Raw genomic sequence first — 14,707 nt, 5'->3', positions numbered from 1 at the left:
AATAGAGTGTTTGGGTATGCCATAGTAAAGGGAGTTGCAATAATCCAACCGCGATGTAATGAGCACATGGACAGCAATCTCTACGGTTTTCTCAGAGAGAGGATTTGATCTTAGAGAGAAAACGTAGCTGGAAAAAACAAGAACTAATCACCGCATTTATTTGTTTTTCAAATTTGAGGTTCTGATCCCAGAGAACACCTAAATTCTTAATGCAAGCTGAAGTTGGATAAAGATAATCCAGATCAATGTTACTGCTATTATAGTTGTCATGAGGGCCAAAGACTATAACCTCGGTTTTGGATTCATTAAAAAATAAGAAATTGAGAAAACCACATTTTTACTTCTTCTAGGCGTGCAAAAGGAGATTTCAGAGCAGTTTCTTTGTTCCGTTTCAGAGGCAAATAAATATGTGTATCATCCACATAGCAGTGAAATGATACACCATGCTTTCTGAAAATGGAGCCCAGAGGAAGTAAATATATGAAAAAAAGAATGGGTGCGAGAATAGACCCCTGCGGCACTCCACAGGAGATTTGGGCTGGCGAGGAAGAAAAATTACCCAGTTTGACAGAGAAACTTCTATTTGTTAGATACGATCTAAACCAGCTGAGGACAGTTCCCTGGATGCCCACAACATATTCTAGTCGGGATAAAAGAGTTTTATGATCAACTGTATCAAAGGCCGAGGTTAAGTCTAACAGTATTAGGATCACAGAGTCACCAGCGTCAGTCGCTAACAGTATATCATTAGAAACCCTTAATAAAGCAGACTCAGTGCTGTGCAGAGGCTTAAAACCAGACTGGAAAGTTTAAAAAATTTGAAGCTAAGAAAAAACTGGAGTTGATTGAGAACCGTTTTCTCCAATGCTTTTGTAATAAAAGGAAGGGTCGAAATAGGTCGAAAATTATTAAAATACCTATCATCAAGTGAAGGTTTCTTGAGAAGAGGTGTAAAAAACACGACCTTCAATGAAAACTAAACCGATTTAGACCGAACAACAAAACATTGTACGTTTTCAACATTTAAGTAACCTGTTGCCTTTGGCTTGCTCAGTTGGGGATATTCAAATTAAATGACCCATCATACCACTGATCAGCTCTACCAAACTTGGATGTCTTTTCCAGTAATAAACAAACACTGTTAATTTGTTTTGATTGATACTGTGAAGCAGCTTTGATACAATCTGTATTGTGAAAAGCGCTATATAAATATATTTGACTTGGAAAACTATTTTCAAAATGTAATGAGGCTGTAGGTGTGTGTTTTACAGCACTGGACTACGCCACTCCAATTTTGTTTGGGGAGGAGATCCCAAGTCACTAGAGGGTTTCCCGCTCGGCTATCCAATTAAATGAATAAAGGCAAAATTACTATAAAGATCAAAACATCACTTTTATTAAATACAATGATTCTGGTCTCGTCTGCTTTCACTCAAAGCTGGCCAAATGTAAGTGTGAGAGGTGGTGGTACAATTAACTATGGGAGGTAACATAACACTCAAAAAGAAAATGCACACAACAAAATGAATAAATACAATAAACCCCAAAAGAAATCACAAAGTTTCTACAGGCCACACTAAATACACAAAAACTCTTTACACACCACACTTGTATGAATCAAGAGAGAATATCTTCCCTCCCGTAGTTACTATGCTCACAGCTACCGATGACCTGGTTATAGTTCACAGAATAAACCATATAAAAATGTACAACTGTTAGTCATGGGCCAACCAAACAAAATTAATAAGATCACAAAAACCATGAAAAACAAAAATAAAGGTAGGGAAAAACAGTGGTCAATTGCGCAGGACAAATCGAATTCTAAAGAAAGGAAAAATACACAAATCAACCTATACAAATACCACAATCTCATTTACTGAAATCATTATATCTAAACATAACATTGAAAAATAGCACCACATCATAACATTAGTTCAAACTAGAAACCACTGTCCATATATTTATTTCAATCAACATGGTTAAAATATGCTAGTTATTACAACATTACATCAAGAAAAATAAATACCTTAGTTGGCTTTTGGCCAACTTCAGGAGCCACAGGAAGTGCAGCAGCAGTTAATATCCATCGCTTATCCAGGTCAACATGGCCAACGTGAAGGCCTTTAAAGCAACTTCTCTACAATGAAAGTAATTTACCCTAATACATACAACACAGGGTTATCAATGATCATTTCAAAGAAACAGAACTCGTTTTGACCGTATCAACACTCACGTGCCGTAATGGTAATTCAGTGTCCACCGCTTATCCAGCCAAACTTTATCAGCATTAGGGCATTTAGACCTCACATCTAAAACAAACTACATAGAGACAATGAATTGATTACGTACAGCTGGCCCATTTGAATTAACATTGTCACTAAAAATCGCTGGCTCTTGGCCAACACATCAAAAAGATCACAAACATCATAAATAAGCATTAAAAACACTTCTCATAACACCTATTAAAATAAACCTACCAGAGCTTGTTCTTCCAGCGACCATGCCAAACAATTCAGGTACAGGAAGTGGCCTATTTAAAGGGAAATTACACCCTCTACAGATACCCTCAGCATTGCCCCCTATTGACTTGGCTACAAAAAGTTTTTCAGGCCCCAAAACGCCCTTGTCATGTAAATGAACCACCAAAACGCATAAAAAGTTTCCCGTTTTTAGTTGAAAACGGTGTCATGTAAACCTCCCCCAGTCTGTTTTTGGGGGGGGTCTCCTAGTGAGGGCCCCCACGCCAGGAGTATGGAGCCTTAAGTCGGCTTGACTCTGGAGTTGTGCACCGGTCAAAGGTGGAACTGATTGGTATGCAATAAAAAATACCAAATATTAGGGAAGTAACAAATCACTGGATTGGTTAAAATAATGAGCATTTGATTTGCTCTTTTTTATTTGACTTTCGTGAAATTTAACTATAGCCTCATTAAGGGTAAGTTTAGTGGTGGGGTTAGGCATTTGTTATGGTTGAGCTTATAGTTCAAGTAAACCTAGGGTTAGTGGTTGATCTTGCTGTTTTTGGCACTTGATTAAATAAATGCTTTGTTTAAAATGAGGAGGACGTTTTAAGCTATGAAACTTGCATGTCAAAAGATTAATGAACCTTAAATTATATTAAAAGAGACTTTTTATTATTAAGAAACAAACCAGATATTAAAATGCTAAATAACCTTCCACAGGCATATAAGGAAGAGTAAAATATAATAAATAATCACTATAAATAAACATTGTACTTACAGACAGACTGGAACATTTTCCCATAAAAAACTGCATGACAATTTATGTATTTTAAAGCTTATTTTATGATATTTTAAGCCAATTATTAATGCATTCTCTATCTTCTTCCCTACATTAGTGAATGTCAACATATAAAATGATGTCAGCAACTCCTTCCAAAACCAAACGGAGCATTATATGTGCCTTGTTTTTGTTGGCATGTATTATATTGTATTTGTTCTACCTCACACCAACGGAATTCAAATATTCACCCATAAACTTGTTCAAATGCCCTCCTGCTCAAGGCCAGATAAATAACATCAGCACAAAAACATGCCTCGGTGTTCTTAAGATGCAGAACCTCACATGCACTGTGAATATCCCTGTGGATAAACCCCTGATGACAACATCTGCATCAAAACCCTTGACTACTGCTGAGAAAGAAGAACCAGAAACCATTATATTGATCTGGATGTGGCCTTTTGGTGTTAGCTTTGGCTTAGGACCCTGCAGTTCGGCTTACAATATCCATGGCTGTCGTTTAACAGATGACAGAAGTCTGTTTAACCAAGCACACGGGGTTATGATTCATCATAGAGATATCAGTGGGGATTTATCCAACATGCCGAAACTTCCACGACCTGCCATCCAGAAGTGGATATGGTGGAATATGGAGTCTCCAAGTAATTCAGGTTTATATCCCCCGCTAAAGGATCTGTTTAATCTGACTTCAAGTTACCGCCATGATTCAGATATTCCTGTACCTTACGGTTGGCTCTCAGAGGCCACAGAGGAAGAGAAAAATTATACTATCCCAAAGAAGGATAAATTAGTTTGCTGGGTAGTAAGTCACTATAATCCAAACTTTAGGCGTTCGCAATACTTTACTGAGTTAGTGAAATACATTGATGTGGAAGTCCATGGAGGACACTTCAACAAACGAATTAATAATGATGATTATTTAAATTTGATGTCCACTTGCAAATTCTACTTGTCATTTGAGAATTCCATTCATAGAGACTACATAACTGAGAAGCTGTTCAACCCTCTTGCGATTGGGACCGTTCCTGTCGTTATTGGCCCACCGAGAGAGAACTATGAGCAGTTCATACCCAGTGAAGCCTTCATCCATGTGGATGACTTTCCATCCCCAAAAGAACTGGCTGATCATCTGAAACTCATGGACCAAAACGAGGACCTGTACAGGCAGTACTTCACCTGGAGAGAGCATTTTGTTTCAAAGGGAACATCATTCGGTCTTGCCCATGCCTGTCGGATTTGTGATCATATTAAAAGGAATAAGCACTACGCAGTGGTCAAAGATATCAACAGCTGGTACTGGGGTTAGAGGGGCATTTTAAGACAACGCTGACTGACCAGCGTTATATTTATAAACCATTATAAATGTATGGAAAATTATGTTATTTTATACCTGTTTGGGGCAGGGATTAAAATGGTTCAAAGAACAAAATCAAACATGTTTTTGTTTTTTTTCTGTAGAATGTAATACATATTCTGCTTGTACTATGGTTACAAAAAGTTGAATTTTCACAGAAAGTTGAGGATCGAGTTTGCATCTATGAAATATCTGACAGACGAGATGGCACAAGGTAAAGCTGTTTTTGATGTAACGTTTCAAACATGAATATTTTGAACAAAGAATAATGTGAAGACTGGAGAGAAAGAGTTTCTTGGCTAACACCTGATTGACAGACAAAACGTTTAGAAGCCAAGTGGTTCAGTTCCGTTTGAAACTATTGTGAAATGAAGGTCTATTAAGCTTTATCGTTAAACTGGTTTGTACAGTAAGAGAACCTGCCCATTTTCCTGGTATTGTCAGGGTACTGGTATATAGGCTACCAGTCCATACAACACAATGAGGTGCGGAACAAAAACAGAACAAAACAGAAACATGTGTCATCGGGATGACAACCTTTATTAAACACTATGAACCACTAATCATAGGACCAGAGGATTTACCACATGAATAATATTACGCAATTTCACATCATTACAAATGATCACATACAGTGGCCACAAAAAGTATTTGGAGACTGAAGGAACCATTAAAAAAACATATATATATATATGTCTTTGTATATTGTTATATAATTTTCTAGTATAATCCAAGCACACTTTTCAGTCAAAACTGAAGTAGATTTTAAGATTATGAAGTAGATTTATTGTTTAAAATGAGGACAAAAAGTCTTGTTCCACGGGTTTTGACAACCTGGAGTGTCCATGTTGATTGTTAATGTGATGAACTACACCAGTGGTTATTCTGCTACAGCTGTATGAATGTGAGAGGAATCAGGACAAATGACCTTGAGACCAGTTATTACTATTTGGGGCCCAGGCCCCAAAGGGGCGGAGGGCTTAATTGTTTTCTAAGGATTATTTAGGGTCCCTGTCCTGAAAGGAATTTGATATACTCCTCCTAGGCAATTCATAATTGCCACCAAACCTGGTCAGCATGAAGCCAATACATTGATGATGCTAAATTGAGGACAACTTTTTGATATCTCGAACAGTTTGGCCATGGCTTTGAAACGAATTTATGGCGAAAAAAGGGAAACAGGAAGTGTTATAACTTCTGCACACATTGGCTGCGTCCGAAATATACTCACTGAGTAGGTACTTAATTTCAATAAGTACTTACTTAACGAGTGCTAAAAGAGTACTTTATAGCCTGATCTCGTTAAGTATGAATGCGATCCGTACATCATCCGCCATGTTGACGCTATCATGTGACGTACGACGTTATCACAAGCAACAACTTTAATTCATCTATCTGTAAATATCTTGATATTGACGAAACTTTCCCATTTATTTTGTGATTGTAGTGTAACCAATAAATTATGGGTTGATTCAAGTTCTTATATTGTGACCCACAGTTTTATCCTTAAAGATATTATTTTTATTATTTGAATATGTTTTTAATGTCTTCATTTTATATGCAAAAATGTTCACCCACAAGCAAAAGTCACTTAATCTCCATTGTTTTCCTCTTTTTCTTGTTGAATTTAACTCTTGTTTAATCCCTCAAAAATGCATTTTCTTTATTATGATGAATTATTCAAAGATATTTAACCTTGTCATTGTGCTTTTTTCCCTGTGTATATAATGTACGCATCCCCATGATATTTCTGTTTTCTGTTGTTGTTTTTTTGTCATTATGATTGTTCATTGTTCAAAGATACAACCATGGTATCTTTCCTTGATCTTTATGTAACTATAAGTTCTGAAATAACAAAATGATATGAGCGACAGGTGCACTAACATCAGTAACTCGACAGCCCTACGAACGGTTTTCCTCAGCGTTTGTAATGTCTGTACAAAGGAGACGCAGCTTGATTTTATTCTGGGGAAATTTAATCACTCCTTACAAATTTAGATTACCCCAAAATGAATTGCATTGCTAGCCCACCCCAACACTTATGCACAATAATAATGATAAATGCTGACCAATACTTAATTATATTACTTTTTTTATAACTGAAAATGATATATTTTAGTAAAACAAGCTAAATGTAATTTATTTTGTCATATGACATAGCTATGCATGAATACACTAAATGCAGTGAACACATCTCAATTTTCAGTCAAGCAATGAATTAATGAAATTAATTATATTTTATTTACTGACAACAATAAGAAACATGAATAAATGAGTTAAGGATTTAAAAAAGAACATTATGTATTATAAATATTATAAATATATTATATATACAAGTCAACAACACATGAAACAAAGCTTTATTCAAACACATGAGGTGCTGAACCCCACATACACAAAAAAATGCTGGGTTGTTTCAGTAAACAAATTGTTGGGTTGATTGTGCTGGGTCAAAATGCTAGGTTGTTTGGGGTACTGTAAACACATTCTTGGGTTGCTTATGCGGGGTCAAATGAGTTATAAGGGGGTCATTCACAAATAAACAGCTGGTTGGGTTATTTTGACCCAGCAGCTGGTTTATTACTTTTTCATTTTTTGCGGAACTTTCTGGATTCTTCACTTCTTACTCGAGGATGACGCCACTCGGAGCGGGCAGTGTTTTATGGTAAGTTAATATGTTTACCTATATTTTTAAAAAGTTGTGGTAACAGCAAAGCTAATTTCACTGTTCAACATACAGTCTTTGATATGGAAGTGTGAGGGGTAACGTATTTATCACAACACAGCTGTGCCAATTCTACGGCTTTATTCTGATGAATCTGATGAACACCGTTCCCACCTTCGCCTGTCTTTGCCGTCCATCATGTCCTTCATTACTGCAGTCAGACTGGGATCTGATCATGGATGGGAAAAGGCCATCGAGGCTGTCCTTGCCTGAGATCATCTGCCTCATCACATCATACAGAGAGCCTGCACTGATTTATGTGCTCAATACTACATTTACATGTTGAGGTTGTTGCTGATGTGTTAACTCACTTTTTATCCAACATGTACAAATTAAATAGATAACTTATGTTTAGTTACTTTATAGATTAGTTATTTACCTTACAGCTCATTTATCTAATGTAAAGAGTGTTGACAACAAAATAGATAATTCTACATAATAGCACACATCCATCACTCAGATGTCTATTTCATGTTGTGATGTGCTCATCTGCAATACTTTCCAGTCAGAAGATTTTCCTGTCAGATGTAAATAGACATTTAAAATAAGCGTCTTTACGATGTAGCCTATATGGTTTATGTAAATCCACTTTGGAAACGTACGTGTCCTTAGCTCCCCTGTTAGTTATACATAATAAAACGTGTTTTTACAGCAAAATCACAACTATACCATAGGCTACTGTCCAGCGTCTTTACACCTTCAACAGATTAGTCGTCTAGTTCAACACATGCGATTTTACTCACCGTTTACTCACATTTGAAAACACCAATCACCAACGCATCAAACTAATGCGATTAAGCTCTTAATAGGGCGTAGGTTGGTTTTGAGATTGGTGGGGACATTCCCAGAAGCTGAGGAATCAGGAAATGAATTAATAGGATAATATTAAGGTTTTTAGTCTATATTGACTTCAACAATACATTAATGAATTCTGTAATGTTAACTATTAAAGACAAGAAGAGTTTAACAGAGACTTAACTTTATTCCGTTCATAGTGCAATGCAATAGTGCAATACGGTCTTGTTCCTTGCTTTTTGAAGCAAAACACATGTCTTCATCTGTCATTAAAGGGATAGTTAAGAGATAGTTCATCCAAAAATGAAAATTCTGTCATCATTTACTCTCCCACAAGTTGTTTCAAACCCTTATGAATTTCCTTCTTCTACTGAACACAAAGGAAGATATTTTGAAGAATGTTGGTAAACAGACAGTTGATGGACCCCATTGACTTCCATAGTAAGAAAAAAAAATACTATGGAAGTCAATGGGGCCCATCAACTGTCTAGTTACCAATATTCTTCAAAATAACTTCTTGTGTGGTCAGCAGAAGAAAGAAACTGGTTTGAAACAACGTAATGACAGAATTTTCATTTAAGGAAATCCCATTAACAGAAACTAACTTTTGGCATATTTGTTTCACATCAATGCTGTCCAGTTTGTCCTGTTGGGACACACAGCAACTTGTGCCATTGTTCTGAGCCATGTTTTCAGTGTCCTAAGAGCAATGAAATTTATTTCAGCCTCAGCTGATGATACTGGGATGACAAGGGTTTCAACTTGATAAAACAGACCTTTCATTAACAGACCAAGCAATTTGTGTTTTCATGTTTAATGTGGACTTTCAGTCATAATGATTTTTACAAACTGTGTAGGCTATTCTATCCCCCTACACTAACCCTATCACATAACTTTCTGCATTTTCAAAAAACGTCACTTAGTATGATTTATAAAAAATAAATAAAAAAAACCCCACAAGGACAAGGATTTCGGGACATTTTGTCTTTGTCCCTACAAAAATGGCAATATACGAAAATATTGTCCTTGTGGGGATTTTCTTTTTTTTTTGGAAAACGGCTTATAAAATCATACTAAGTGATGTTTTTACTAAGTTTCAGTGCTCTTTGCGCGCGCGCACAGACACACACACACACACTAACGATAATGCTTGCCGCATATAGGTTTCCTTCGGAGGAGCTTTGCTGCTTCGCACAATCAAATGTAGACAGTCTCTCACAAGTTAGAAAGAAAACACAAAGCCAATCAGCGATGTGTTAAGCAGGCGGGACCTAGATATATTAACCGTCTGTGTTCCAGGATTTGCGCATTTTTCTCAGAACGCTCTTGTAAGAGATTTTAATCTAAATGAGATGCTTCCTGGTTAACTAAAATAAGAAATACATAAAAACCACAAGACCCAACCGGGCAACTATAGGCTATATATAAATATATTTTAATTTTTGATCGAAATTATTGCTAGGGACAAATCAGTGTCACTGGATATTGGTAGGGACCTATATTTTTTTACAGTCTGTGTGGCGAGGGAGATGATGAAGCCAAGGTAAGCAGCCTGAAAGTTCACATTAATAAAACTCTAACACGGTTTACATGGTAGCTAACTACGCCACCTCAGGACTTTCACCCAAGGATATGCAAGACAACACATGTTCGTTCTTACCAAGGAGGACTGAGACAGTTTTGACAATTAAAAGCAATTTATTACAAAAATCTTTTCACATTGAGAACACCACATTCACTAATAAATACCATTCAGACATTTACCTCTTAATTACCCACAGATGTTAATACAGAAAAAGGTATTTTTAAATAAAACAAAATAGATAAATACTGGGTTAATCAAAGACACTAACAGGAAAAGGAATCCCTGAAGTAATCACTCATTAGACTGCACCCACACGCAGTGACCCTCACTACAAAAGGCAATGAAACAAATCCACACTCCAGTGTGTTGAACACTACACCCCAAAAGCGGGTGGGCCAGATAGCCTTTCACAAATGTCTCAGAGAGAAAACCACAGCACTTAAATTGCAGGTTCCCTAAAAGAATACTCACAACACACAGCATGTTAATACAGAAGACAAAAGCAGCAATACATTTACAATAAAGAAAAACAGCAGCGTAGTCTGGGTCCGTGTGTCCTGCTGATTACAGAGCTCCGAACACGACCCCAACCCACACACACACACACACGCTTACAGCAGTGAAGTTTAAGCATATTTAAAGCATAAAAGAATCCCCAAAAAGAGATCATACTCACTGCGTCAGAACAACGTATCTAAAACCACTGCATGCGCAACAACTGCAGAACAGGCTTTAGGTTACACACAAATATGACACAAAAATAAATCACATACCAGAGATTGGAGAAACAAGTAACCCAAACTACACGACTCCATCCGGGAAAGGCATAAAATGGACAATTAGAAATGGCTGAACACAAGCTCAGCTACCTGTGCAGCTTGCTTTTATTAAAAGTGCAATCATGATAATGATTAACCAGCCGGTATTGAACACAGCTGAATCCATGGGGAAATTTTTCCCGTTCTCCACCAGGGGGAGTAATGGAGGAAAATCCCCAATCTGCTACAGTAGGGACACGTCCCTAGCGTCCCTAAATTCTACGCCCCTGTTAACTACCCCAACTATTCGCTTTAAACTATTAGTGTGCATACGCTGATTTTAATCGCAATAAGCATGTAAACACCTTAACCGCTCTGACCAAAGTGCGCATGTGCTCGGACGTACACGGATGCTGACTGCGTGTTGTTCACATAACTTCATGAATCAACTCCGTAACATTATTCTGGAGTTTTCTCTAATTCTCCAAATTGCTAAACTCAGTCAACACAACTCGCTGCTCAGCCGTGCCATGTTCTTGGCACAAAACTTAAGATTTTGTGTTATACACAGAGCTTAAATCACTGATGTTCAGAAAAACACTGGTGTAAACATGCAGTGAACAAATAAAGTTGTTTAAAATGTATAAAGCTGTTGGATGTACTTCATTTAGAAATGACAAAGTTATAAAAAAGAAGAAAAAAAGTGAAAATCTTCTGACTTCTGCACATGTATCTACCCAGTCAATAGTTAATAAGTTACACTATACTGTGTACATGAGTAAAATAGGGATTATAACAAATACTGTGCTTTAAAGTATGTGAAGGCTGTTCACACAGGATCTCCAGAATCAATACCCTCCTGGAAGCATAAATGTTCTTTGCAAATAGCAGATCAAGCTACCCAGTAGATTATGAGAAGACTTAACTGTATTGGCATCAGTAACATGTGCATGTGTAACACAAATAATCATATCACAGAATCATAAACTAATGATTTTATAGTCCAGACATATTTTTGAGTGTTATGTAATTCTCAACAGCATTTATCCAGTTGACTGGTGGAGACAGCCCACTCTGTCTCTCTAAGTCTGCAAAGCGAACTTGGAGATTACCGTCACCACAACGACTGGGCTGCGGTGGTGGTAGAATGTCCTCAAAATCTTGAATGACTTCCTGTGACACTGGGAATCCACAATCCCTTGCATCAAACCTAAGGCCAGTCAGAAATCAAAACACTACGAGTCAACTCATTACAAATTTTAATATTAAAAACTACAAAGGCTGAGGTGGGAAAAAATGCTCATGCAAGTCAGTTCCCCAGCTGTAATAAATTATAACCCAATTTTTTATTTTGAATTTGACGTCAAATCAGCAAAAGGTTGACTGAGGTCAAATATGGTCATTATATTTGCTTCGACTACAAAGGGACTTTACGTTACTGAATCTGAAAAATCCACCTTTTTTGCTTTGTGCATTGTACATTTCGGTTTTGTTGTGGAATGGTGTTTTTTTTTTTTTTGTCTAAGAGTATTGGAATTATTTTTTAAATATCAATCTTGTTTTCTGATTTAAAAAAAATAGGATAATCGTCAAGTGAGGGACTTGTGGAAAGGGTCCCAGTAGAAATTTCTGAGACATTCCACTTTACACTTCTGCGTCAGCTTTAGGCAATCATATAGTATGATTTAATAATGATTTAATTTCTTAAATAATTAATGATTAAATTTAATCATGTGAAAACGCAATCTGATTTTTACTGAAAATGGTCACACATTGCATGGATTAAATACAAACCTGTGAGGCAGGTGATACATTGCTTCTGGTTTACCAGAATGACATCGAGACTGACGAACAGGTCGGATGGTGTGGTTGTTCCAGAGTTCTCTGTACTCATCAAAGTCCTTCTGCAAGATGCTCAAGAAGACATACCGTAGAAGGCACTTATGCTCATGGCTGCCATTGAAAAGGTGCCTCTCTCTCAGGTCACTGAAGAGCTCAATCCAGAACTGGGTCCTAATGATGAAATGACAGTATACACAATGTTTTACTTCAGTGCTGAATAAATGTTATATGGAAATTATTTCTAAAACAAATGTTTCAAACAAATGGTATTAGTTAAACTGTATTCGTAAATAAAACCTTATAGCATCAGGAAAAAGATTTACATTAAATTTTAGTCTAGTGTTATAATATATGTTGTGGCACAGCTTAAACCCTCGATCATGTGACAACACACAAAAAAACCTGACTAATTAGTAGCATTACATTTTTGTTTTTGCGATTAATCTTAAAAGGTCTGTACCTTTGCTTCCTGAAAAAGGACCACCAACTTTCAATACGTTGATTTGCAGTTGAGGTGCCATACATGTGACTGAGGGCTCCTGCAAAATCATCTGTATGCTGTGCTCTTAATGCACAGTGAATGGCTACCATAGTGCCATTTTCTGTCCCACAGTCTGTGCGAAGGCGTGCTGGAAGTCCAAAGTCTGATACACACTGCATGTAATAGGAAGCAATTATCCCTGGGTCGTTATTAGAGCTGCCACTGCTGAGCCACATCACTTTCCTAGAAAACCCATCAATACAGCCACTGATGGCAACACCAAATGGTTTGAGCTTATCATACCCATCAACATGCCACACTTGGTTTGGTCCTGCTGTAATGTATCCTCTTCGGACAAATCTGTGCCTATGGCGAAGTTGAACTCCAGATGGATCCAGTCTGCGAATTGTATGCATTACATCATCCCTTTTAACTGTCAGGAAATACTTCTGTCGCAATGTCTGCCACAGAGCTCTGTAACCCAAAAGCTGACCTGAGCCTGTCAGTTCATGTGTAATAGCGGCATTCACAGTGTTAATGGGAGTATACTCTGTCCTCCTTGTTAGGCCTGCATTCCTTAGCTTTCTCTTTAAGGTGCTCAGACTCAGGAAAATATTATGCTTTGTTCCAAGAAAATCAAGGATCACTTCATATGTGTGGCCCTCTGAGAAATATTTATGGATAAGGTCTGCCTCTGTGAGTTCAGCTGACACTGTTTCTGGGCCTGAAGGGAAAAGAGAACAGCGTCATTAGGAATGCAAGAATCCAAAAATATAATCTTAAACATAAAAATGTTTCTGTTAGAGACATTATATTGAGTTTTTGTTTTTATACAGTTACAGGTAGCACAATGGAAGGTCAAACAAGCCGTGTCGAGCATGCTGTGCAGCATATCATGCAAGACTGTGCTCGTGCCCGTAGCACTTTATCTTGAATTTGTTTGTTAGCAGAAAGTAGAAGTTAAGTTTGGCATATCCGACTTTAACCAGAAGGTATGGACAATGTGTTTATTTTACTCAAGGCAGAAGCACACGTCAAAACCAGACTTGTAAAAAACATCTGTGCCCCTATAGTTTCAGCATTAACAAAGAAATAAACAGGTAAACTATTTGATGCAGTTTGAAAAATGTACATATGTAATCTGCTCATTTCTGCACAAATCCAGGTACTAAAAGGCACAAAGAACAAAAGAACAACTTGGGCTGCCATTTAAGCTTACCACTTTTAACAGGCCGTATCAGGAGGTCTATGTTGATTCCATGAATTTGTGTTTAGTTCTGTGTATCATACAATCACTTGGCTCAACTTGATAATTAAATAAACAACTGATTGAGTGTATTATCAGAGCTTACCATTCTGTAGAAAAGGTGCCAGAAATCTAATGTTGCTACCACAGGAACCACAAAAGCATCCAATATATCCAGCCAATTCAAGTCCACAATATGGACAATACATAACCTGGAAGAGAAACAATGTGACTGCTTAGTACTAAACAATACTAACATGTAACTAAGCAAATTAAAGCCACTGATATAGCCTAGACATTTTTACAGCAGTCATTTTGACTTGGAATGGAAAACAGATATTTGAGAAACTCAACATACACAAAAGGTATTCATACGTATTGTCACTGAATGAAAATATAGCTTGTCAACACTCATAAGAAATGGGCTATTTTCTCTAAATTGTATGCTCAATGTACTTTGTTAGCTTCATAAAGTTATATAACTGGTATTAGTATCCTTTGATCAGAGTTTAGTTAAGTTAAGGTTAATAATTTTTAACTGATAAGAAATAAAAAGATTTAATTTCATATTAGTAGTGTCAGCAAAACCTATAGGTAGTTTTACTGGCTTGTTCCCTGTTCATTTAGAGTAATCCAGTAACATGAACATAACATTTCACA

The 14,707-nt window shown here is 36.9% G+C and overlaps 2 protein-coding genes across 2 annotated transcripts; one reads left to right on the top strand and one right to left on the bottom strand.

Annotated features, from left to right (window-relative positions):
• Positions 1-3,529: 3,529 nt before the first annotated feature.
• Positions 3,530-4,703, top strand: LOC130076804 (4-galactosyl-N-acetylglucosaminide 3-alpha-L-fucosyltransferase 9-like). Its single transcript, XM_056242055.1, has one exon. The coding sequence runs from the start codon at positions 3,572-3,574 to the stop codon at positions 4,565-4,567; it is 996 nt and encodes a 331-aa protein (XP_056098030.1). The 5' UTR covers positions 3,530-3,571; the 3' UTR covers positions 4,568-4,703.
• Positions 4,704-7,412: 2,709 nt separating this feature from the next.
• On the bottom strand, positions 7,413-14,289 carry LOC130076792 (uncharacterized). The gene is made up of 5 exons (XM_056242020.1): positions 14,154-14,289; positions 12,781-13,525; positions 12,273-12,491; positions 11,580-11,688; positions 7,413-7,559 (listed from the first exon to the last, which is right to left on the bottom strand). The coding sequence occupies exons 1-5, from the start codon at positions 14,254-14,256 to the stop codon at positions 7,413-7,415; spliced, it is 1,323 nt and encodes a 440-aa protein (XP_056097995.1). The 5' UTR covers positions 14,257-14,289.
• Positions 14,290-14,707: the final 418 nt, after the last annotated feature.

Source organism: Rhinichthys klamathensis, unplaced genomic scaffold, assembly GCF_029890125.1.
Source record: "Rhinichthys klamathensis goyatoka isolate OS25496 unplaced genomic scaffold, OSU_Roscu_1.1 h1tg000690l_1, whole genome shotgun sequence".
NCBI classification, from domain to species: domain Eukaryota; kingdom Metazoa; phylum Chordata; class Actinopteri; order Cypriniformes; family Leuciscidae; genus Rhinichthys; species Rhinichthys klamathensis.
Note: the sequence above shows the minus strand (reverse complement) of the source record. Positions and strands in the feature narration are given on the sequence as shown.